Source organism: Erpetoichthys calabaricus, chromosome 1 (genome assembly GCF_900747795.2).
Source record: "Erpetoichthys calabaricus chromosome 1, fErpCal1.3, whole genome shotgun sequence".
NCBI classification, from domain to species: domain Eukaryota; kingdom Metazoa; phylum Chordata; class Cladistia; order Polypteriformes; family Polypteridae; genus Erpetoichthys; species Erpetoichthys calabaricus.
In genome coordinates this window covers 63770761-63795098 of record NC_041394.2, presented here as the reverse complement: position 1 = coordinate 63795098, position 24338 = coordinate 63770761, and the positions used below count along the sequence as shown (strand labels likewise).

Genomic DNA, 24338 nt, shown 5'->3' with positions numbered 1-24338 from the left:
TCAAATCAGATGCATCCATGAAATATATATACAATTAGAAAGGCGAAAGAAATGCTAGAAGTACAAATTTAACACAAAGTTTAACAAAAAAGTACTGTTAACAGGGAGGAGTGGCAGCAACATTCGTGCACCAGCGTTATGCCAGTTAGGATGGACTCTACTATGCACCTGTAGAATTTACTCACAGCAAATAGGAAAAAAATATTTTCTTCAGACATTAAAGAAGTGGAGGCATTTTTGAACCTACTTAAAAATAACTGAAATGTGTTGCACCAACTTCAGTTGTTTTGTCCAGTTATTCTTTAGTTTAGTCATGCCAGTTGTGTTTGCTGCAGATTCAGGGCTTATAAAAAGTTTTCACTCCTTTTGGAGGCTTTCACATTTTATTATACAACATAACTGATGGCAGCAGCTCCATATTTAATGGGATAAAAATTAAAATCTGAATACTTAAATTCACATCTGAAAGGTGTTGTTGATCATAAATAATAATGATGACAGCTGACTACATTAACAAAAAAAATACACAAAAAATTACATACATTTGAGAAGAAATATGCAATACATAGCTAGTCTCTGGCACAATTTTTAAACAGGCTGCCATTTAAAATTCAAATAGCACATTTATTAGGCAAGAATTAAATCAACAAATGCTATAGAATAATTAAGTGATGCAAACAAAGAGCATCAGTTAAAGACTTTGCAATATGGGTCATTTGTGCAATGAGAAGTTAAGCAAATGGACACCTTTTATTGGCTAGCTAAAACAATTACAATACACAAGCTTTCAAGACAGGTCAGGCCTCTTCTTCAGGCAAGATGTAATACAGAAACTGGAATTCCCTGTGTTTATACAGACATCAGGACAGATACAGCATTGGAAAACCTTTAAGTAGGCCATCCTAAATGTAAAAAATTAATAGAGCCCTCCAGCCCAAGATTCACTTAACAGGAGAGAAGAACAATGTATAGTCAATATCTTTTGATAAGATAACTGTCCAACAAAGTCTTTTTTGAGGTTTTACAGGTCATTTGTGGAGGACTTTGTTGAATGATGCAAACTTCAGCACCAGCAGCTCAACATCAGTAAGACAAGAGTAATTTGCAAAGACTTCCCATGGGTCAAACCCACTATGGCCCTTGTTCTTATTGATAGTGAAGATGTGGAAGTGATGAGGACATACAAATAACTCTGCATGCATCTGAATAACAGACTTGAGCAGAGTACCAAAATAAAGGCTGTTTTCAGGAAGGGTCACAGTTGACTCAATTTCCTGAGGAGGCTGAGGTTGTTTGGTGTATGCAAGCCATTCTTACATGTTTTCTACCAGTCTGTAGAGGCCACTGTATTTTTCTATGTTGTAATTTGCTGTGGAAATGGCATTGCTGCAGATGATGCAAACAGACTAAACTGATCAAAAAGGGTAATTCAATCTTGGGGTTAAGGCTGGACTCACTGGAGGAAGTGGTAGAACAGATAACACTCCAGAAGCTGCTGACTGTCCTGGACAATGACTCTCACCCCTTGTTTTGGGCTAAACAGAGAAGCACTTTAGTGTTCCAAGGAGTGTTTCTACTCTCAGTCATCTCACTCCATAATGAGCCACCCCTTGTTCTGGGAGGTGTTGTTCCATGTGTGCTATCTATCAATCTATATATATAATTCACTAAGTCCATGGCAAGCAAGACGCATGCAAGACCGAGCCCCGCCCACCAACAATTCACTAAGCAGCCGACCATGGCACACGCACTACAGAGCCAACAATTCGCGTGAGAGTGAAAGCATTTGCCAAGAATGTTTTCATTAATCAAGAACGAAAGTCGGAGGTTCTAAGAAAATCACATACCGTCGTAGTTCCGACCATAAACGATGCTTACTGGCGATCCGGCGGCGTTATTCCCATGACCCACAGGGCAGCCATTACTCCCACTGGCATGCCTCCGCATAAAGTCAAACTTAAAATTGGTTCAGTCGTCATGCTTCTCAGAAACCTCATGCCAGCAAGACATCTCTGTAAAGGCACTAGACTGACTGTTCTCAGCATTCACCGCAATGTACTGGAGTGTAAAACAATCGCAGCTGCTACCTCACAAACTGTCCATATTCCCCGGATTTCCCTGACCCCATCAGATTCAAATTTGCCTTTTACTTTTACACACAGACAATTTCCTGTTAGATTGGCCTTTGCAATGCCAATTAATAAGGCGCAGGGACAAACTTTCAAAAAGATATGCCTGTATCTGCCAAAAACAGTTTTCAGTCACGGACAATTGTATGTTGCTCTCTCCAGAGTTCCATCTTTTCATTCAATTACAGTCATATCCTCAAACCCACCCCATTTGGACAACTGTGTCTTTCAGGATGTGTTCACCCATCAATACATAATTATGCGCCGTATGCTACGCCGCGGGTTGGCTAGTATATAATAATCAAATAGAAGAAAAGAAAAGAAGAAATCAAGGTTTTTGATTTCAGATGGAGATCCTATAAGCTACGGTTCTGATTTGCTTGTATTCAGGTCTCTCGAGTTAGTAGATGTTGATGTGTGTATGGCACATAGCCAGGCAGTGAGCTTATCTAACTTTATTGTGCAATCAGCAGATATTGCTACTGTTAAGTCAAACTTTACTTTCACTTTCAGTTTCAATAAACAGTGTAGTAACAATGAATAATTAATACCAGACACAAGACCATATATGTGACAGGGTGGCCTTCCCACTCAGAACTAAGGAAAGTTTTTGGTCAAAGCATAAACAGGAAAGAGAAATAAATAAAACTGAGTGTTGTTGCATGAAAATTAAAAATAAATCATATTCATGTGATTCTATACCAATTCTATATTTAACTATTCAGCTTCTCATAATTATATATCTGTGCATTATGTATTTTTCTATGTTATTTATGCATTATTTTTTATCAAATTTTAATTTGTTTTTCTAAAATTTAACTACTTCTGTGACATCTTGTAAAACACTTTGAGCTACATCTTTGAGCTAAAGTATCCACATGTACATATTAATCATATATAGAAATCAAATGTTATTGTTGTTGTTTTTTGTGCCTTTCAGAAATGTACTCTCATTGAATTTACTTAGATATTCTCTGATATGATTGGTTAGACTACATGTACAGCTATGTTTTCTAGACACATCCTTTCCTCTTCCCAGGATTGTTTTCTCTTCTATTCATATAACACTGGCAAGCTGAACAGGTCTACTCCTAGATTATGCAGATTATTATTGTGGACAAGAAGATATTTTTTAACTAGCTCCTTTAATAATCAAAGATTGGACTTCATAAGAATCCAAGTTCTCCACTACATCAAAGCAAAAGAAGCAGCAATCAAAAAATCAGCATGAACACACACACTCAACTTGAGATGCCCCACTACTTTTGGTGAAAAAAGTGGTAGCACACACATCAATTTTTTATAACAGGAAAAGCAGCCTACATAACCCACACTGAATAAAATTCCTTGTATCAAAATGAATGAATATTTTTCAGCAATGTAGTACAAACAGTTTATTTTCTTAAGCACAGTGCATGGAAGGATGGTGTGGCCCACCCTGTTTTATCAAAGTCTGCCCACTTTCAGATTACTGGCCTCCTTACTACGCCATATTAAATGTGGTTATATAAAATCAGTAGATTAAAAAAATAAATGACTTTTCATTATGCAATTAATAACCCTTGCTGTGTATGATACTGTGTATACCAGGTTATCGTTTAAAATTTCATTTTCTGGTTGATATGTTGAAAGTCCTAGAACAAGGATGTGAAACTCCTGAATATGCTTGCATATATTCATCTTCTATTATCCTTATGTTAGGAATAAATTGTATTATTTTGGTTTATTGAACAAGCAGGTTTGGATTATTTGTTGAATAAAAAGTCTATCAACACAACAGAGAAAGTGAATGTGGCAGTTATTTAATGTAAGCTTTCTCCATCTTATGAACCTTGTTAATTAAGTGTAAAGTTCTCTTCAACGTTCTGGTATCTCAGCTGGAAGGTGAAACAGAGATCCCTTTCATATTTTGCACCAGTTGTTGATGCTTATTTAATATACTTCTTTTGCTTTAATAACTTGCTTATTTTTTTTCTATAACCAGCAGCTAGATAATGTAAAAATGAATGAAAAGCCAACAGATGACCTATTAACTCAGGGGTCTCAAACAGTACTTGAGCACCACAATTTCCTCTCTAACCAATCTCCTATTTAGTCAGTCATGTCAGTCATTCTCCAACCTGCTATATCCTAACACAGGGTCACGGGGGTCTGCTGGAGCCAATCCCAGCCTACACAGGGCGCAATGCAGGAACAAATCCCTGGGCAGGGCGCCAGCCCACCACAGGGTACACTCACACACACCAACACACCAAGCACACAATAGGGACAATTTTTAGGATTGCCAATGCACCTAACCTGCATGTCCTTGGACTGTGGGAGGAAACCAGAGCACCCAGAGGAAACCCACACAGACACGGGAAGAACATGCAAACTCCATGCAGGACCCGGGAAGCAAACCCAGGTCTACCAGTTAATGAAACCCGTTTGTTTGTGTGCTCATTCTGCCACACCAGTCATCTTCTTTTTTCTCAGCTCACCATCTAAATGTTTAGTACACCAGAGTAGATCAATTTTTCTTAGACATTTACTATTATCTGTTCAGATATTTTTTGAGACAAATATTGCATGAAACACAGATGCAAATGGGATCTAAGTTAGCCTGGTCATCTGTTGGCTTTGCTTTACATTTCATTACTGTTTGGCTGCTTGTTAAAGAAAAAGAATAAACTATTAATTAAGCAATTAATGTCAATTTAGTAAGTGTGATGGCGGAGTGGTGGCTCTGAGGCTAAGGATTTGCACTGGCAATCGGAAGGTTGCTGGTTCGAATCCCGTAAATGCCAAAAGTGACTCTACTTTGCAAGGCCCTTAACCTACAATTGCTCCATCGTGGGTATGATGTTAATCTGCATCCAACCCTGCATGTAGGCCCTCCAACCTGCAAAGACCTCACACTGTTTCACTTCATCTGAACTAGTATGGTTCTGACCCATTGCATGGCTGCACTTGGGTCCTAATATGGGATCCTGAGTTGGTTTGTCTTGTGGTGGATGCAGCAATGCGCAGTATCAGCGTGTGCTCCTAACGTCTCCTCTCTCTCTCTTAATAAGTGTGAATGGAGAAATTACCTGGAATGAAAACCTGCACGCACTGCGGCCCTCCACATATTGAAATTACAAAGCAATCCTTGACAATTGTGAAATCCATGCTATTGTAATTAGTACTTCCCTTTGTAAATCTCGCACTCGAATGAAAAATAACGTCACGTGTCTCAATTATATGTGCATAGTTCAGTGTAAGAAAATGGCTAAGACGTTCGTGTTGCTCCAGTTATATGCTGTCAACACATTTCTTGTAATGTGAAATATCACTGTGCCTGACATTCACATGTGATGTCAATGTGCATATGCAGAAGTGCTAGTAGTGTCATGCAGTGAATAAAGCAATTCAAGATGGGAATCCAGACATCCCCAGTCAGCACCACAATGATTATCCACGAACAGCCTTTAGTGAGAGTAAGAAAGAAAAAAATGATAAACTAATCTCTGTGTGATAATTAGGGAAATGAAAGTCAAGGCTAGAATAGGACATCATGGGGTCTATTTATACAGGGCTGGAACCTGAGTTGTCTTTAAAGGGAGTCTTCTAACTTTTTTAACCTTGACAAAAACACACAACCAAAGATGGTGATTTTGCAAATAAGAAATCAAAGATACATATGTTTAATTGAAACTCTTCATATATTTATTGCATTTTACAATTAATATATTTATTACCTTTGGTTCCACCTTTCTACTCAAACTGTCAGCATAATAACATTTCAAATCTTGTTTGCCCCACACGACTCACCTTCGATTTAATATGTTTTGAGAATAATAACAGCTCAAAGAAGCACTAAACAAATAAATATGAAAACAATTGAATATTAAAAATGTTCTTCTTTCTTCCTCCTTCTCTGAAAAGTTACCCCGGAAATTAAAGTATTTTCACGGAAAACAGAAGATGGACAGAGAGTACGTCTGACTTGTCTAGCAACTGGCTTTAACCACCAAAACATAAAGAGCAGCTGGTATAGGAATGGAGCACTACTATGGAATAAATCTCAGTCTGCAAAAATCCTGCCAAATGGTGATGGAACCTTTCAAATTCGGGATACTCTAGAGATTGACCATGCGGATAACAATAATTACTCTTGTGAAGTTGAACGCTCAACTGTGGAATTTGGTAAGAAATTCAAATTGAAGCTTATTTTCGTTAAAGGGTGGCCATTTTTTTTTTCCCCACTCTTATTATACCCCAGAAATAGACCCTTTGAAGTATAACTGTAGTCAATACAATAATTTGATTACTAATGCTTAATTCTTAATTTGTCTTAATAGATTATTAGTTTAGTTTAGTAGTCCTGAGTGTTAGAAGAGATAGTCAGGGCCTCCCTGTTGTACACACGATATATGTCAAATGATCACAAGAGCCCACCATCACTGAGCTGATTTACAATAGGAAAACTAAGCCCATTAGCTGTATGTCTAGTCTGAGAGTACATTAAACTGAGTCTGTAGCCTGTTTAAGTGAGCTCCATATGAATATATCATGTGGCTACCTCAGCCTTGGGAAAATATAACATGTGGTTTCTTGTCTCCTGAGGGATCCATTTGCATGGCTTTACCCTATGTAAATCTATAGTTAGTCAAATCATCTTTGTTTCCTTTGCTTCATCTGTAAGGCTGCTTCTCAAATTCAGGTTTAACCCTCCACAGAATATTTTCTCCAAGATGAGTGATGGTATTTCACCATAGCTCATATTAAAAAGTAAATCAGTCAGAAACATTAGCTGGAACACAATAGTAAGGAAGGTGGTGTTATAAACTTGTTTGAACCCTGTGCCGAATTTTCCATTTGACTTGGCATAATGTGCTTATGCAATAGTACATTATTAGAGGATCATGGAAGAGAGAGAGAGAGAGGTTAGGAGTATGCGCTGATACAGTACGTTTCCACACCCACCACATGACAGACCACCTCAAGATCCCAGATTAGGACCCAAGTGCAGCCATGTGACGAGTGACACCTCAGCACCACACTAGTTCAAATGGAATGAAACAATGTGAGGAGGATCATGGGAGGATGGGAATGAGCAGCTTGCTAAGGGCATATGGCATCGCTACAGAATTACAAACTTGTTTTTCTCTCTGTCATTGTCCATGGCAGACTGGCATCCAGTCTAGAGCCATTCTCTTCCTTGTAGATGATGCTGCCAGGGTAGGTAGGCTCAGGAGACCCTAAGCTGGACTGGGTATGTTTGAAAGTTAATAGATGGATGTTATGCTTTGGCAGCTGGTCATAGATCAATGTTCAGTTTTCATTCATTATTAATTTGTATATATATTATGAAATGAATGTTAGTTTTTAAACAGTAAATAGTTATCTCTTTCTATATTTTTATGTATATATGATAAAGTCTTTTAGTACTTTCGTACCTACTATTTTGTGGCTTGTTTTAATTTAACTTTCTGTAAATCATTTAATCCAATTCAGAAATTAAGGAAAGATACAAACTGATCCAGAAGCTTTGGTTGCAAGAGAAGGGCCAAATGATGCTACTGTATCATTGTTCCAAAAACAGACAATATCATGGGCTTGTGAATGAAGTGCCCTATTCAAGAATAAATTGAACTCAATTCAGCTGAACTGAACTGAACTTAGAGCCTGACAACTTTGGAAAAACAGATTATTTGCATGTTATATTAATTTGTCTTGCTTGTTCCGCAGATTCCTAAAAGCTTATTTGCCTTTTCATTGATGGATAACACTTAGGCAAGACAGAAGGATACTAAAGTTTCCTTTATTCTATGCTATGCTGATTGAGAAAATACAAATATTTTTTCTTTTAATATTTTTATTAGGTTTAATTATTATTATTATTATTTATTTGAAGAGAACAACATTGCATACAATCTAGTCAAACTTATACAACAAATGATTTTTATAAAACTAGGAGAACAGAAAATTAAAAGAAAAACAAAGGAAAGCAATAAAACAGAATTCAACCTCCACTCAAGAGAAAGAGAGGATCATGGGCAAAAATAGTTAGGAAAAATGAAAAAGAAGGGAAAATGTCCCTTTCTCCTCTAAGTGAGAATTTGATTTTTTCCAATTGCAAAAAGTATACTGCAGAACATCAGTTACCCACTAACTTGTAAAAGGTGGGTTGGGATCTTCCAGTTAAGCAAGATAAGTCTACCTGCTAATGTTTTTGTTCGATTTAAAACAAGCAGTGTAGTAAATGACAACACATTCACAAGTATGCAATGCAATTCACCTCTTTCCCATTCTCATGTAGTAGACATGATAGGATTCTACCTACTGAGCACAATGAGACAATACTATTGTAGGTTAGTGAAGGCCATTGCACCTGAGTGCTCAAAGATGAATGGTGCTCTGTCTAGTATTACATAACACAGTGGAATAGAAGCTGTAGAGCAGGACTCAATAAGTAGGCAAAAATATGAGTCCAGTACAGAATAAGCTTTGGCACCGCAAAAACATATGGACAAAGCATGCACACACTTGAAGATGCAAGTAGGGTCTAATCGAGGTAACAATTTTGACAGTGTAAGCTGTACAAGATTTATGTCATGTGCAATGTTGAACTGAGGTGGCCAGTTTCCTTGATAGATAGATAGATAGATAGATAGATAGATAGATAGATAGATAGATAGATAGATAGATAGATAGATAGATAGATAGATAGATAGATAGATAGATACTTTATTAATCTCCCGGGGTTTGTTTCCTGCCTTGCGCCCTGTGTTAGCTGGGATTGGCTCCAGCAGACCCCCCATGACCCTGCAGTTAGGATATAGCAGGTTGGATAATGGATGGATGGATGAAATTCACATACTCCAGCAGCGGCATATTGATAAAAAACAATATTAAATTAAAGAATGATAAAAATGCAGGTATAACAGACAATAACTTTGTATAATGTTAACGTTTACCCCCCAGGGTGGAATTGAAGAGTTGCATAGTGTGGGTATGAACGATCTCCTCAGTCTGTCAGTGGAGCAGGACATTGACAGCAGTCTGCCGCTGAAGCTGCTCCTCTGTCTGGAGATGATACTGTTCAGTGGATGCAGTGAATTCTCCATGATTGACAGGAGCCTGCTCAGTGCCCGTCGCTCTGCCACAGATGTCAAACTGTCCAGCTCTGTGCTTACAATAGAGCCTGCCGTCCTCACCAGTTTGTCCAGGCGTGAGGCGTCCCTCTTCTTTATGCTGCCTCCCCAGCACACCACCACGTAGAAGAGGGTGCTCGCCACAACCGTCTGATAGAACATCTGCAGCATCTTATTGCAGATTTTGAAAGACACCAGCCTTCTAAGGAAGTATAGTCGGCTCTGTCCTTTCTTGCACAGAGCACCAGTATTGGCAGTCCAGTCCAAGTTATCATCCAGCTGCACTCCCAGGTATTTATATGTCTGCACCCTCTGCATACAGTCACCTCTGATGATCACGGGGTCCATGAGGGGCTTGGTCCTCCTAAAATCCACCATCAGGTTTAGTGGATTCTGTTTTCATCCGCTCCTTTGCTATTACTTCCAGGAGGTCAAAAATACCTCTGTGTTCTTTATATACCTGTATATACTGTATATATATAATAGACCTCCATACATGATCTGAGAATCTACGGGTAAAGTTCTTGTTTTTTTTATTTAAAAGGAGGTACTACTGGTGTCAGTTATGTTTCACTTTATTGCAGTTTCCATTTCATCAAGCATTCTTTATGTAGTGGTCTTCAGTTTGTTTTAAACTCTACTTATCCTGGATTATAGTGAAAACTGCAAAGAAAACTCAGCGCAACACCTTAAGCAAAAATTATATTTTAGTGAATTTTTTTTTGTTTTTCTCATGTCTTTCCTTTTTTTATTAATGTATCCAATCTTTTGTAATCAAGGAATAAATAGCACTGAAGCCCAATCCTCTGCTCCACTTCAAAATCCCAGTACTACTCATCTACTTGTGATTCAGATTTGCAGCTTGTAATTAAGAAAACAGTCATTTGTAGTTCTGAAAGGTGTGAAGGGGGTTAAGAAAAGGTAAATGTTTTTTCCTCACATGTCTTATCTGAGGTAGCACAGGTTTTTGGCTTTATTAAATGAACACAAGATATGGCACAGATGAGGTTTCTGACTACAGCATGCTTGTATTACAGAGCGAAGAATCTCCTCTGAAAAAAGCGTCCAATCAGATGCGGTGACTGCAGCAGTTGTGGGGATGGTGGTGCTGGGAGTAGGAGTTGCAATTGTATTACATCTAAGGCAAAGGATGAAGGGTAAGACACTGGGAGAGAGGGGAAACATGAATTTACACAATTTGTATCTGTTATTATTTTAGCTTGGTCATTTCCATGTTGATGAGAAGTGTGTGAGAGTGAAAATATGATAAGAATAAGATCAATTAAATTCAGTGTGTAACAAAGAAATCTCAGATCCAGGACTGATACAATAAGGACTAATACAGGCATATGCAAAAGTTTGGGAACCCCTCTCAGCCTGCATAATAATTGACTCTACTTTCAACAAAAAAGATAACAGTGGTATGTCTTTCATTTCCTAGGAACATCTGAGTACTGGGGTGTTTTCCAAACAAAGATTTTTAGTGAAGCAGTATTTAGTTGTATGAAATTAAATCAAATGTGAAAAACTGGCTGTGCAAAAATTTGGGTCCCCTTGTAACTTTGCTGATTTGATTGCATGTAACTGCTCAATACTGATTACTTGCAACACCAAATTGGATGGATTAGCTCATTAAGCCTTGAACTTCATAGACAGGTGTGTCCAATCATGAGAAAAGGTATTTAAGGTGGTCAATTGCAAGCTGTGCTTCCCTTTGACTCTTCTCTGAAAGTGACAGCATGGGATCCTCAAAGCAACTCTCAAAAGATCTGAAAACAAAGATTGTTGAGTATCATGGTTTAGGGAAAGGCTACAAAAAGCTATCTGAGGTTTAAACTGTAATTAGGAAATGGAAGGCCACAGGCACAGTTGCTGTTAAACCCAGGTCTGGCAGACCAAGAAAAATACAGGAGCGGCATATGCGCATGATTGTGAGAATGGTTACAGACAACCCACAGATCACCTCCAAAGACCTGCAAGAACATCTTGCTGCAGATGGTGTATCTGTACATCGTTGTACAATTCAGTGCAATTTGCACAAAGAACATCTGTATCGCAGGGTGATGAGAAAGAAGACCTTTCTTAACTCACACCACAAACAGAGTAACTTGTTGTATGCAAATGCTCATTTAGGCAAGCCAGATTCATTTTGGAACAAAGTGCTTTGGACTGATGAGACAAAAATTAAGTTATTTGGTCATAACAAAAAGCGCTTTGCATGGCAGAAGAAGAACACTGCATTCCAAGAAAAACACCTGCTACCTTCTGTCAAATTTTGTGGAGGTACCATCATGCAGTGGGGCTGTGTGGCTAGTTCAGGGACTGGGGCCCTTGTTAAAGTTGAGAGTCAGATGAATTCAACCCAATATCAACAAATTCTTCAGGATAATGTTCAATCATCAGTCACAAAGTTGAAGTTACGCAGGGGTTGGATATTCCAACAAGACAATGACCCAAAACACAGTTCGAAATCTACAAAGGCATTCATGCAGAGGGAGAAGTACAATGTTCTGGAATGGCCGTCACAGTCCCCTGTCTTGAATATCATCGAAAATCTATGTGATGATTTGAAGCAGTCTGTCCATGCTCGGCAGCCATCAAATTTTACTCAACTGGTGAGATTTTGTATGGAAGAATGGTCAACAATACCTCCATCCAGAATTCAGACACTCATCAAAGGCTATAGGAGGCGTCTAGAGGCTGTTATATTTGCAAAAGGAGGCTCAACTAAGTATTGATGTAATATCTCTGTTGGGGTGCACAAATTTATGCACCTGTCTGATTTTGTTATGATGCATATTTTCTGTTAATCCAATACACTTAATGCCACTGCTGAAATACTACTGTTTCCATAAGGCATGTCATATATTAAAAGGAAGTTGCTACTTTGAAAGCTCAGCCAATGATAAACAAAAATCCAAAGAATTAAGAGGGGTTCCCAAACTTTTTCATATGACTGTACCTTCACTACACACCCTTGTTAGAGCTAAGGGAATAGCAAGAAGCTGAAACTGAAGGAATATGTCTGAAAAACAAGAGTTGCAGAAATATTAAGTAGTAATAACATTTCTAAATAATGAATGTCAGCAAATTACAACCACAACATGAAGACTTTTTTCATGAAGAAGAGAAATTCAATTAATGTATTCAGCTATTTTCCAAACCTAGCAGTTCTCTCAATAAATTATCTAAAGCAATAACTGCCAAGTTTTCCTGCCACTGTTTTAACAAATACACAGTGAATTCAGAAAGACTTCTGTCCCTGCCTAAGGGGCTTTTACGGAGCACTGAATTAATGTTCTGGATACTTACATAAATGAGCGATTTATGATTTTGATTTTTAAGAAATTTGCAAACCTTTTTGAAAACATGGTTTTACTTTGTCATTATGGATTACTGAGGGTAAATCCATTTACAATGAAATCTTCAACATCATAAAGTGTGCAGAATGTGAAGAGATCTGAATACTTTCTGAGCCCACTGTATATTGGCATGAGTTCTATTTTACATTTGAACAATTTTAAAATAGATTCTTACCATTCCATACTATACCACAGCATAGCATACCATACAATACTAATGCCATGACTTTGTCTAAACCTGCTGCATCCTGATCAGGGTTGAGGGGGGCTGGAGGCTAAACCCAGCACATATAGGCAGGAACAAACCCCTGGACAGGGTACCAGTCCACTGCAGGATGAGCACACACACACTTCACAAACACACACACACACACACACACACACCACACACACACACACACACACACACACACACACACACACACACACACACACACACACACACACACACTAGGGTCAATTTAGTGTCTACAATCCACCAAATCTGCATGTCTTTAGACCAGTGTTTCCCAAACTCGGTCCTGGGGAACCCCTGTGGCTGCAGGTTTTTGTTCCAACCAGCTTCTGTTTTTAATTGAACCCCTGGGCTAATTAAGTGAACTGATATTTCCCAAATTCTGTGTTTAGGGAATAATACAGAAATTAGAAAACTAAGTTTGCTAAAAAAATATATATATATATATTAAAATGTACCAAGCAGTTATATAGGAATAATGTATTTTTTTATTCTTATTAACAATATTTTCATCTTGATTTTCATTCTACTTTTCTAGGTGTTCTAATTGTTTAATTAATCCATTATTTACTCATTAGTGTGGTCTGACTCTAAAGTACTTGCAGCCTTTCATTATTTAGTGTTGTTTGCCTGGGTGTCTGCTCTGCTCGTTTTAAATTGTCATTATTAAGATACAACGAAGGGGGAAAAACTGCACAGAGAAAGGGCAAAGTATAATGAAATCAACAAAAGAGAATTAAGCATTTAAATCTATAGCAAAAGCAGAAATATTTTTAAATGTCTTATAAATGTAAAATTCATGCTGCTATGCTTTTCTGAATGTCGAATAAAAGAAAAAAAAAAGCTAATTAAATGAGATCAGTGCTATCAGGTGTTGTCACTGATTAGGAATCCGGTTGGAACAAAAACCTGCAGCCACAGACGTTCCCCAGGACCGAGTTTGGGAGAAACTGCTTTAGACTGAAGGACACCCACATGAACACAGGAAGAACATGCAAATTCCATGCAGGGAGGACCCAGGACCTTAACAACATTACTGAAAATAAAAGTCTAAGGTATCGTCCTGTAGGGTGTTGCTGCAGCAACCTCAACACCCCCTTCCCAAATGTATGAAGACATAAGATTTTACTGATTTTTGAAATTGTATTGCCCTACTCTAAGGAAAATGCAGGTCTAATTAGGTGTTCTCAAGGCAGATATTGTTGCTAGAACAAGCTCTGCCATTCCACCAAATCCCCCTGAAGTAGAGGGAATGTGTTTAATAGATGCATTTATTTGTGTTCTAGGCATTAAACTAATTTTATTGACATGTTTGTTAAGAATTCTGTTTTGGTAAAGTTTGCCTTTAATATGTGACTAATTCTGATGCAAATGAGAATATTCTTCAGGAGAGCAAACATCTTGTCAGTCACACCTGTGTTTGTTCATTACGCCATCTAGGTGAACTCTCTCTTATACTGGCTTTTGGAAAGCCTGTGTCTTGTACCAGGGGAAGGAGGAAGGTAGCTAATCTTCCTTCACAGTTTTTATTTTTAGTATTGCTGCACATATTAGCATTTTCTCCACCTTTAACCAATGGTTTAGTTGGAAGATATTCTAATTACTATTATCCATCCATTATCCAACCCGCTGAATCCGAACACAGGGTCATGGGGGTCTGCTGGAGCCAATCCCAGCCAACACAGGGCACAAGGCAGGGAACCAATCCCAGGCAGGGTGCCAACCCACCGCAGTAATTACTATTATGTGTAATAATAATTCTGTGTTTTGTTACTGCTTTTAAAATTTTGTATGCCTTTTTAGCACTCTATTGGTCATTTTCAGGATATATACATTCTTATTGTCAAGTTAATTTACTAATTTGCTGGAATTTTGGTAAGGTATAGCTAAATGATCACCCAGATGGAATTTAAGATGTCAGTGTGCTACTGCTTGTATTCGAGACTTTAATCAGTACAAGAAACTCTTTCATGGCAATATCTAACTTCCTTTCTTAGACAGGCCTTTTCAACTTTAATTTTTAGCTAATGCTTTGGCTTCAGTGTTCAGTTATTTTTGCGTTTTCTGGCTTTGACCTCTGCCTGTTTAATTACAACACTTTTTGCTTTTGTATCTCTTGCTCCCACCTGTTCCCAACAATTCAGTGCACTGCCTTTTGCATCACTGCAGTACTTTATGCACAGGTTTAAATCTGAATTCACCATAAAGATGTACGGAAGCCTGTTTCTGCAGAATAAATCAAAATGTAGAGCATGATTTCTCATAAAGATCTCTTACTTCCAATTTCTAGTGAATATTAGGGTAAGTGTTGGGTTTATGACATGGTGGTCAGAGACACAGAATTGATCAGATATTCTTAGGAGTCTGTCAGTCAGTCATTTTCCAACCCGCTATATCCTAACTACAAGGTCACGGGGGTCTGCTGGAGCCAATCCCAGCCAACACAGGGCGCAAGGCAGGAACAAATCCCTGGACAGGGCGCCAGCCCACCGCAGGGTACACACACACACACACACACTAGGGACAATTTAGAATCGCCAATGCACCTAACCTGCCTGTCTTTGGACTGTGGAAGGAAACCGGAGCACCCGGAGGAAACTCACGCAGACACGGGGAGAACATGCAAACTCCACACAGGGAGGACCCAGGGAGCAAACCCAGGTTATTCTTAGGAGTATTTATTATTATTATTATTATTGCCAGGGACCTTTTCAAATCTGTTCTTTCCTCCAAAGCAAATCAAGCATACAATAAATCATAGTTATGTGATAATTATTATGATGAAAAATGCTGGACAAAAAAATCTCAAAGGGTTTTGAAGAAGGATAAGGAAGTTGAAGCAAAAAAAGGTAAAGACAAAAGAGTGGTCATTAAAGAGGTGTTGGGGGGGGGGGGGGAAAGAATAATACCAGTTGCCAAAACATCTTGGCCTTGACCACAAAAAAGTAACATAAAACAACTGCTAAAAAATACACAAAATGGCACAGCAATGATATCCAAAACCAATCATTTAAAATTAATAAATTCAAAAAGATAGTAACAGTGGGCGGCACGGTGGCGCAGTGGGTAGCGCTGCTGCCTCGCAGTTGGGAGACCTGGGGACCCGGGTTCGCTTCCCGGGTCCTCCCTGCGTGGAGTTTGCATGTTCTCCCCATGTCTGCGTGGGTTTCCTCCAGGCGCTCCGGTTTCCTCCCACAGTCCAAAGACATGCAGGTTAGGTGGATTGGCAATTCTAAATTGACCCTAGTGTGTGCTTGGTGTGTGGGTGTGTTTGTGTGTGTCCTGCGGTGGGTTGGCACCCTGCCCAGGATTGTTTCCTGCCTTGTGCCCTGTGTTGGCTGGGATTGGCTCCAGCAGACCCCCGTGACCCTGTGTCACATATTGCAAACAAGGAAATACTGAAATATGAAGATTATAACAGGAAACTTCGATTATGAGATACCAAGTCATACATTTTTTATTTTTCTTTTTTGTCAGAAACAGGAATTTTAATTATTTCAAATTAATGCCTGAAAATATTTATTTATTAAACATAATAGTGTCTGTAACAGATACAAAGTGTTTGACTTTCTTTTTTAGGACTGGGTCTAAAAGACAGATGGCTACATTTATTTTAGTAATTATTGTTCAAAGTTCCTTTTGTATTATTAAGTTCAAATTATTAAGGCAACAAACACATTGAGAGATGCACTTTGAAAATGTATGCTTATTGTTTAAAAATAATAAAATCGGTGCTTTATATGGCAGTTTAAATGTCTTTATTAGGAGAGGCTTGCTTCTATTTTATCTATTACTTTGGAACAGTATTGTTAATGACCAGATTACAAGCTCCCTTATACTTTACAATGTAATTTGGTTAAATTGTAAGTTTGCAATTCTGCTATCATTAAATCAGTTTTGCTCAACTAAAGGATATCTCAGTGATAACTTATAGTCAAATATGCAATCATTTCTTCTGCTTACAAGAATAAATAGGTTTCCCCATGGTTGAATATATGTGTCATTACTGCTTCCATTTGGAGATAAAAACTTTATTCCTTAGCACTGTGATTTACTTTCCAAACTATCACTGCCACCTGGTGTTAGAGAGCCCCGGGTTCGCATCCTGGAGGACCTTGTCTTCATTCTATGCTCTTAGGGCAGAGCAGTGGTTCTGTGGCTAAGGATCTGTGCTGGTATCTGGAAGTTACTCCCAGAAGGGATCCTACTCCATTGGGCCCTTGAGCAAGGCCATTAACCTGAAAATTGCTCTGGGGTGCTGACCCTGCACCCTGACCCCCAAAGGTAATGGAAAAAGTTCAATAAAATAGTTAAATAAAACTAAAGACATTGATTGGTGATTCTAAGTTGGCCCGGTGCAACTGAGTATGATTATGTCAGTGAATGTGGCCCATGTTTGACCTGTGCCCCCTGCATCCTGAAATATATGTATTTATCAATTCAATAAAGAGAAGCAACAATATTTGCTGAAAACCATTTTTTCAGTGAAAACATTAAATTTTCTCTTTTTGCAGGAAAGGCTTTACAAGAAATTAAAGGTAAGATTGTGTCATTTGTTTATAGTCTAATTCCAATTTTTATCTAGAATATTGCAAATATTGCAAAATGAGTAAATGTAATTAAAATAGAATTTCCATAATTTAACTGCTTATTACTCATTTTATTTAAGAACAGCAAAATCCAGAAAAGTCCCCAAATATTTCATACTTTTTAAATGTGAAAAATTATTTTTCACTACTCAGGAGCAATCTAAAAACTTTTGTGAATGCAATTCTTAAGTGGTGTTTATTTGGTTTCTGCAGCATTTTCAGTGGAGGTATCTCAAGCTTGAGATGATTGTCTTTGACATCAGCTGCTTAAAAAGACACAACACACTACCAACATGTCGCTACTGAGCTGTATATTTACAGCATTCAGGATAAACAGAGATAAGGATACATTACAGAGAACATGCCAGTCAGAACTTTTCTTTTCCATTTGCAGCTTTTCCACTTCACTGAACACTTCCGTACATCCACAACAGAAGACAAATAAGTACCATCTTTTTTTCCACAATGACATTTTAATAGTCTAACTAGACCAGTGGCCACTATATACAAAAATGTTCATTGTCAGAGCTACATTTGAATGTACATTAACTGTCACATCTACAACAGCCAAGTCAAACAATAATAGACTGTAACATTCACTAAGCAATTTGACTTTTGCTCAGATATCTGAAGGTAGCACACCATGATGAATGTGGTAAAAGCAGTACAGTATCAACTACATACATATTATTTAAATGTAGACGCAGCAACATATCTTTTATTTCCATTTCATATCTAGCACAAATCACGTTGTATGCTACTTGTGCTCCAGTTGTTAAAAGATTGAATATACAGTATCTTCTTCTTCTTCTTCTTCTTTTGGCTGCTCCTGTTAGGGGTTGCCACAGTGGATCATCTTCTTCCATATCTTTCCATCCTCTGCATCTTGTTCTGTTACACCCATCACCTGCATGTCCTCTCTCACCACATCCATAAACCTTCGCTTAGGCCTTCCTCTTTTCCTTTTCCCTGGCAGCTCTATCCTTAGCATCCTTCTCCCAATATACCCAGCATCTCTCCTCTGCACATGTCCAAACCAACGCAATCTCGCCTCTCTGACTTTGTCTCCCAACCGCCCAACTTGAGCTGATCCTCCAATGTACTAATTTCTAATCCTATCCATCCTCATCACACCCAGTGCAAATCTTAGCATCTTTAACTCTGCCACCTCCAGCTCTGTCTCCTGTTTTCTGGTCAGTGCCACCATCTCTAACCCATATAACATAGCTGGTCTCACTACCGTCCTGTAGACCTTCCCTTTCACTCTTGCTGATACCCGTCTGTCACAAATTACTCCTGACACTCTTCTTCACCCATTCCACCCTGCCTGCACTCTTTTTCACCTCTCTTCCACAATCCCCATTACTCTGTACTGTTGATCCCAAGTATTTAAACTCATCCACCTTCACCAACTCTACTCCCTGCATCCTCACCATTCCACTGACCTCCCTCTCATTTACACACATGTATTCTGTCTTGTTCCTACTGACCTTCATTCCTCTCCTCTCTAGAGCATATCTCCATCTCTCCAGGTTCTCCTCAGCCTGCTCCCTACTATTGCTACAGATCACGATGTCATCAGCAAACATCATAGTCCACGGGGACTCCTGTCTAATCTCGTCTGTCAATCTGTCCATCACCATTGCAAATAAGAAAGGGCTCAGAGCTAATCCCTAATGTAATTCCACCTCCAACTTGAATGCTTCCGTCACTCCTACCACAGACCTCACTAGTGTCACACTTCCCTCGTACATATCCTGTACAATTCTTACGTACTTCTCTGCCACTCCCGACTTCCTCATACAATACCACAGCTCCTCTCGAGGCACCCTGTCATATGCTGTCTCCAGGTCCACAAAGACGTAATGCAACTCCTTCTGGCCTTCTCTAAACTTCTCCATCATCATCCTCAGAGCAAACATTGCATCTGTGGTCCTCTTTCTTGGCATGAAACCATACTGCTGCTCACTAATCATCACCTCAATTCTTAACCTAGCTTCCACTACTCTTTCCCATAACTTCATGCTGTGGCTCATCAATTTTATTCCCCTGTAGTTACTGCAGTCCTGCACATCTCTTATTCTTAAATATCGGCACCAGTACACTTCTTCTCCACTCCTCAGCCATCCTCTCACTTTCCAAGATTCCATTAAACAATCTGGTTAAAAACTCCACTGCCATCTCTCCTAAACACCTCCATGCTTCCATAGGTATGTCATCTGGACCAACGGCCTTTCCATTTTTCATCCTCTTCATAGCTGTCCTTACTTCCTCCTTGCTAATCCGTTGCACTTCCTGATTCATTATCTCCACATCATCCAACCTCTTCTCTCTTGGCTCTGCCCTCACTCTCTCCCTCTTCTTGATCTCCAACGTCATCCTACAGACCACCATCCTATGCTGCTTAACTACACTTTCCCCTGCCACCACATTTGCAGTCTTCAATCTACTTCAGATCAGCTCTTCTGCATAGGATGTCATCTACCTGTGTGCATCTTCCTCCACTCTTGTACATAACCCTATGTTCCTCCCTCTTCTTAAAATATGTATTCACCACAGCCATGCCCATCCTTTTGGCAAAATCCACTATCCTCTGACCTTCTTCATTCCTCTCCTTGACACCACACCTACCCATCACCTCCTCGTCTCCACTGTTCCCTTCACCAACATGCCCATTGAAATCCGCTCCAATCACCACTTTCTGTCCCTTGGGTACACTGTTCATCACTTCATCCAACTCTGTCCAAAAATCTTCTTTCTCACCCATTGTACACCCAACTTGCTGTGCATATGCACTAAAAGCATTCATCATCACGCCTCCAATTTCCAGCTTCATATTCATTACTCTGTCTGACACTCTTTTCACCTCCAAAACACTCTTGACATACTGTTCCTTCAGGATAACTCCTACCCCATTTCTCCTCCCATCCACACCATGATAGAGCAATTTGAATCTACCTCCAATCCACCTGGCCTTACTAACCCTTCCATTTAGTCTCTTGCAAGCACAATATATCAACCTTCCTTCTCTCCATCATATCTGCTAACTCTCTCCCCTTACCAGTCATACTGCCAACATTCAAAGTTCCTACCCTCAGTTCCACTCTCTTTACTTTCCTCCTCTCCTCCTGCCTCCGGATACTTCTTCCCCCTCTTATTCTCCTTCTTCGGCCAACAGTTCCCCAATTTCCGCCAGCATCCTGTTGGCTAACAGTACTGGTGGCAGTCGTTGTTAACCCGGGGCTTGAACGATCTGGTATGGAAATTTGTATTGTTGTCTGCATATTGATTTGGCAAAATTTTACACCGGATGCCCTTCCTGACGTAACCCTCCCCATTTATCTGGGCTTGGGACCGGCATGAAAAAACACACTGGTTTATGCATCCCCTGTGGCTGGGTTTGAATATACAGTATTTAGACAATACTAATGTTCACAATCCTTCCATTTGTGTCTGCACTTCATCCATTTGAACTACTGATTTGATGTTACTGACCATTGTGCTGCTCAAGTACTTAGATTGTCTGGAACCCTTTGTATATGTCACATTCTTCTAGTTCAAGTCCTCCTGAAATGGTCACTATATTATTCCAATGACTACTCTGTAAAAATTCTATAAAATTTGGAATTGTCATTGGAATAAAATGAATTCCTCAACTTGGTGGTTGGATTACAACATTTTTGAACACATTTTTATAAATACAGTAATCCCTCCTCCATCGCGGGGGTTGCGTTCCAGAGCCACCCGCGAAATAGGAAAATCCGCGAAGTAGAAACCATATGTTTATATGGTTATTTTTAGAATGCCATGCTTGGGTCACAGATTTGCGCAGAAACACAGGAGGTTGTAGAGAGACAGGAACGTTATTCAAACACTGCAAACAAACATTTGTCTCTTTTTCAAAAGTTTAAACTGTGCTCCATGACAAGACAGAGATGACAGTTCTGTCTCACAATTAAAAGAATGCAAACATATCTTCCTTTTCAAAGGAGTGCAAAGCAAGCAGTCAAAAAAAAATCAATAGGGCTTTTTGGCTTTTAAGTATGCGAAGCACCGCCGGTACAAAGCTGTTGAAGGCGGCAGCTCACACCCCCTCCGTCAGGAGCAGGAAGAGAAAGAGAGAGAGCCACAGAAAAACAAAGTCAAAAATCAATACGTGCCCTTTGAGCTTTTAAGTATGCGAAGCACCGTGCAGCATATCCTTCAGGAAGCAGCTGCACACAGCCCCCCTGCTCACACCCCCCTACGTCAGCGCAAGAGAGAGAGAGAGAGAGAGAGAGAGAGAGAGAGAGAGAGAGAGAAAGTAAGTTGGGTAGCTTCTCAGCCATCTGCCAATAGCGTCCCTTGTATGAAATCAACTGGGCAAACCAACTGAGGAAGCATGTACCAGAAATTAAAAGACCCATTGTCCGCAGAAACCCGCGAAGCAGCGAAAAATCCGCTATATATATATATAAATATGCTTACATATAAAATCCGCGATGGAGTGAAGCCGCGAAAGGCGAAGCGCGATATAGCGAGGGATCACTGTATGTAGATCAAAGAACTTTACAAGAAGTAGAAGAGTTATAATTATAAATAAATAAACATAGATAATACGAATAAACAAACAATACAAAAATAAACTAAAAATGGGAGAATCCTTAATAGAATCAAGCATTAACAACATGCATGTCTTAAGTCTCTACTAGTTAAAATGGCTAAAGTCTGATGTTATGGCCATTTGGCTAGGAAGGAAATGAAATAAACCTCTAGGGGTTCTAAGGCCAAAAGACTTCACAGCAAACAGGCATTTTGCAATACATGAATGTTATACAGTTTATGATTATTGCGGTGACTTACTGTCCAGAATGATTTAATGTAGCATGTCTTTTCACTGGTTTGGATCATCCACATCCTCCCCTAAATCAAAGGCACCTGCAGAATACTTTGACCAGCTACTTTGACCAGCAGAATGCCACCACAGAGAAAAGAAAAAGGTGATGGTGGTGGTGGTGACTAGTGCTAACACCATTACAGTACTTCATATAATCTATTACAAATAGCACATGTAATGCAAGTAAGAGACCTTGGGTAGCCATAACAATATTTGTGTGCTTGATATTTACATTATAAGTTGATGCTGTTGTACTTTTATTGATATTTATTTCAATTGTTTAGTAGTTTATGTATAATGCATTCTTGAACAACCTACTGTATTGCTACTGAATTTTCAATGTTTCTGTACCAGTGGGATTAGCAACAAATGCAATTCGTTATACAATATGACATTAAGCACAATGCACTAAATTGAGCTCATTTCAATACATACACTTCAGGGCTTTGGTGGCTGCAGACTATTCAAGTAGCATCAAGAACAAAGTGTGGACTATCACCAGACGAGTTGGTTGTTAGTCCATCAGAGGACAAACTCTTTAAAATGTCTTCACACCAGGTCAATTTACGGTTGCCTAAACTTATTTATGGCATAAGCCAAGTATAGTGTTTCATAACTAGAAAGTCCAATAGCTTGTTCATCAAATCCAGAATGGATTTCCTAAACCAAGAAGGGGACAGCTGACTGAACAGCATGTTCAAACAGGGTGCTACAAGCAGTTCCAAAGATGGGTCATATTGGATTAAAGCCCAGAAGTGAGGGTAGAAAAGAGAAAGTACTGTAGAATGTAAATGATGTTCAGCCCATGATTCTTCATATTATTTAAGTTGCCCTGCTCCTTTAATTAGAGTCTAAGTAAGCCCAGTTAGGAAAGCCAAGTGATACTCTAATGTGGAAACGTGTAGATTTGTTGGCTTGAGTTAGAACTTACCATGCATCTATGTCCCATTTAAGCTACTGTCCACCCCAGGCTGTCTTCACTCAGATCTTGACATATATTTTTGTGTCTTTACAGGGAGTGGCCCAAAGAATCCTTTTGGTAAGTAATGTTTGTTTTGAAAACTTGCTTGGGAACTGCAAAGTTTGACTATTAATAGCCAGCAGCTATACAATAAGCTTCAGCTGCAAGGTCAACATAATGCTGTGATATGTGATTGGTTTCTGAAAAGTAAACTAACAGGTTGGCAGCTCTAAAAAATAGACCAGTGGCTACGCAACAAAGTCAAGCTCCAGTTATGCTTGAGAGCTTCAGGTGGTTTTTGTGGCTTTCCTATCCTGCACAAAACTAATATCAGAGACCAAAACATGACAGTGTTAACTGATTCAATTTTTACTGTTTTCACAGAAACCAGTCATGCTGGGCAAAGTGACCCCAATGGTAAGAAATAAGTTATTGTTTTAAAATGAATCATTAATTATATTTGAAACAGGATATTTTAAAATATATATTATGGTATGGATCGCACCTACTGCCACCTGATATTGAATAAAAAAATGCCAGTCCCCCAAACCACATAGGACTGAGGCCAGTCAAGATAGATGCTCAAATACTACTATGTAACATTCAATCTTTCCACTCTTTCTACATTTCTCTTATCAGGGAACTTCATTTAACCAACTTCATTTATTTCCTCTCAAAGGCAGCTTTGAAGAGGATATTCTCTTTCCTTAAAGGTGTATTTGGCTAGAGTCTGATGTTCATGTGCTTTTAAGTCCTCATTAGCCTATAAATGGTCATACTCCAGCCTTGAGGATTTCCGCAGGCCTCCATCCAGCAAGCCATCGATTACGTCTTTCTCAGAGAATAATTTTCAGGATCTCGTCAGCTGGGTAAAGAGTAAAATTACTGCTATATTCTAATATTGTATGGTAATTCCACAGGTTTTCTCCTAGGGAACCACACCATTTGTCTTACATTTACAATGAATGAACACATCTCCTCCTGGTGCTCCTCCAAATAGACCAGTTTTAGTGGAGCACTCTTCCACAACTTGTCCAATATCACGTTGGTGTGACCTATTGACTACCT

The 24338-nt window shown here is 39.1% G+C and overlaps 1 protein-coding gene across 1 annotated transcript in view; it reads left to right on the top strand.

Annotated features, from left to right (window-relative positions):
• LOC114663141 (major histocompatibility complex class I-related gene protein-like) overlaps positions 1–23698 on the top strand; it is a 42452-nt gene extending 18754 nt beyond the window's left edge. The window contains exons 4-7 of the mRNA XM_051918866.1: positions 6036–6296; positions 10285–10404; positions 23325–23348; positions 23655–23698. Coding sequence (XP_051774826.1) covers positions 6036–6296; positions 10285–10404; positions 23325–23348; positions 23655–23698 — 449 coding nt within the window. The remainder of the gene's footprint in view (positions 1–6035; positions 6297–10284; positions 10405–23324; positions 23349–23654) is intronic.
• The last annotated feature ends 640 nt before the right edge of the window (positions 23699–24338 follow it).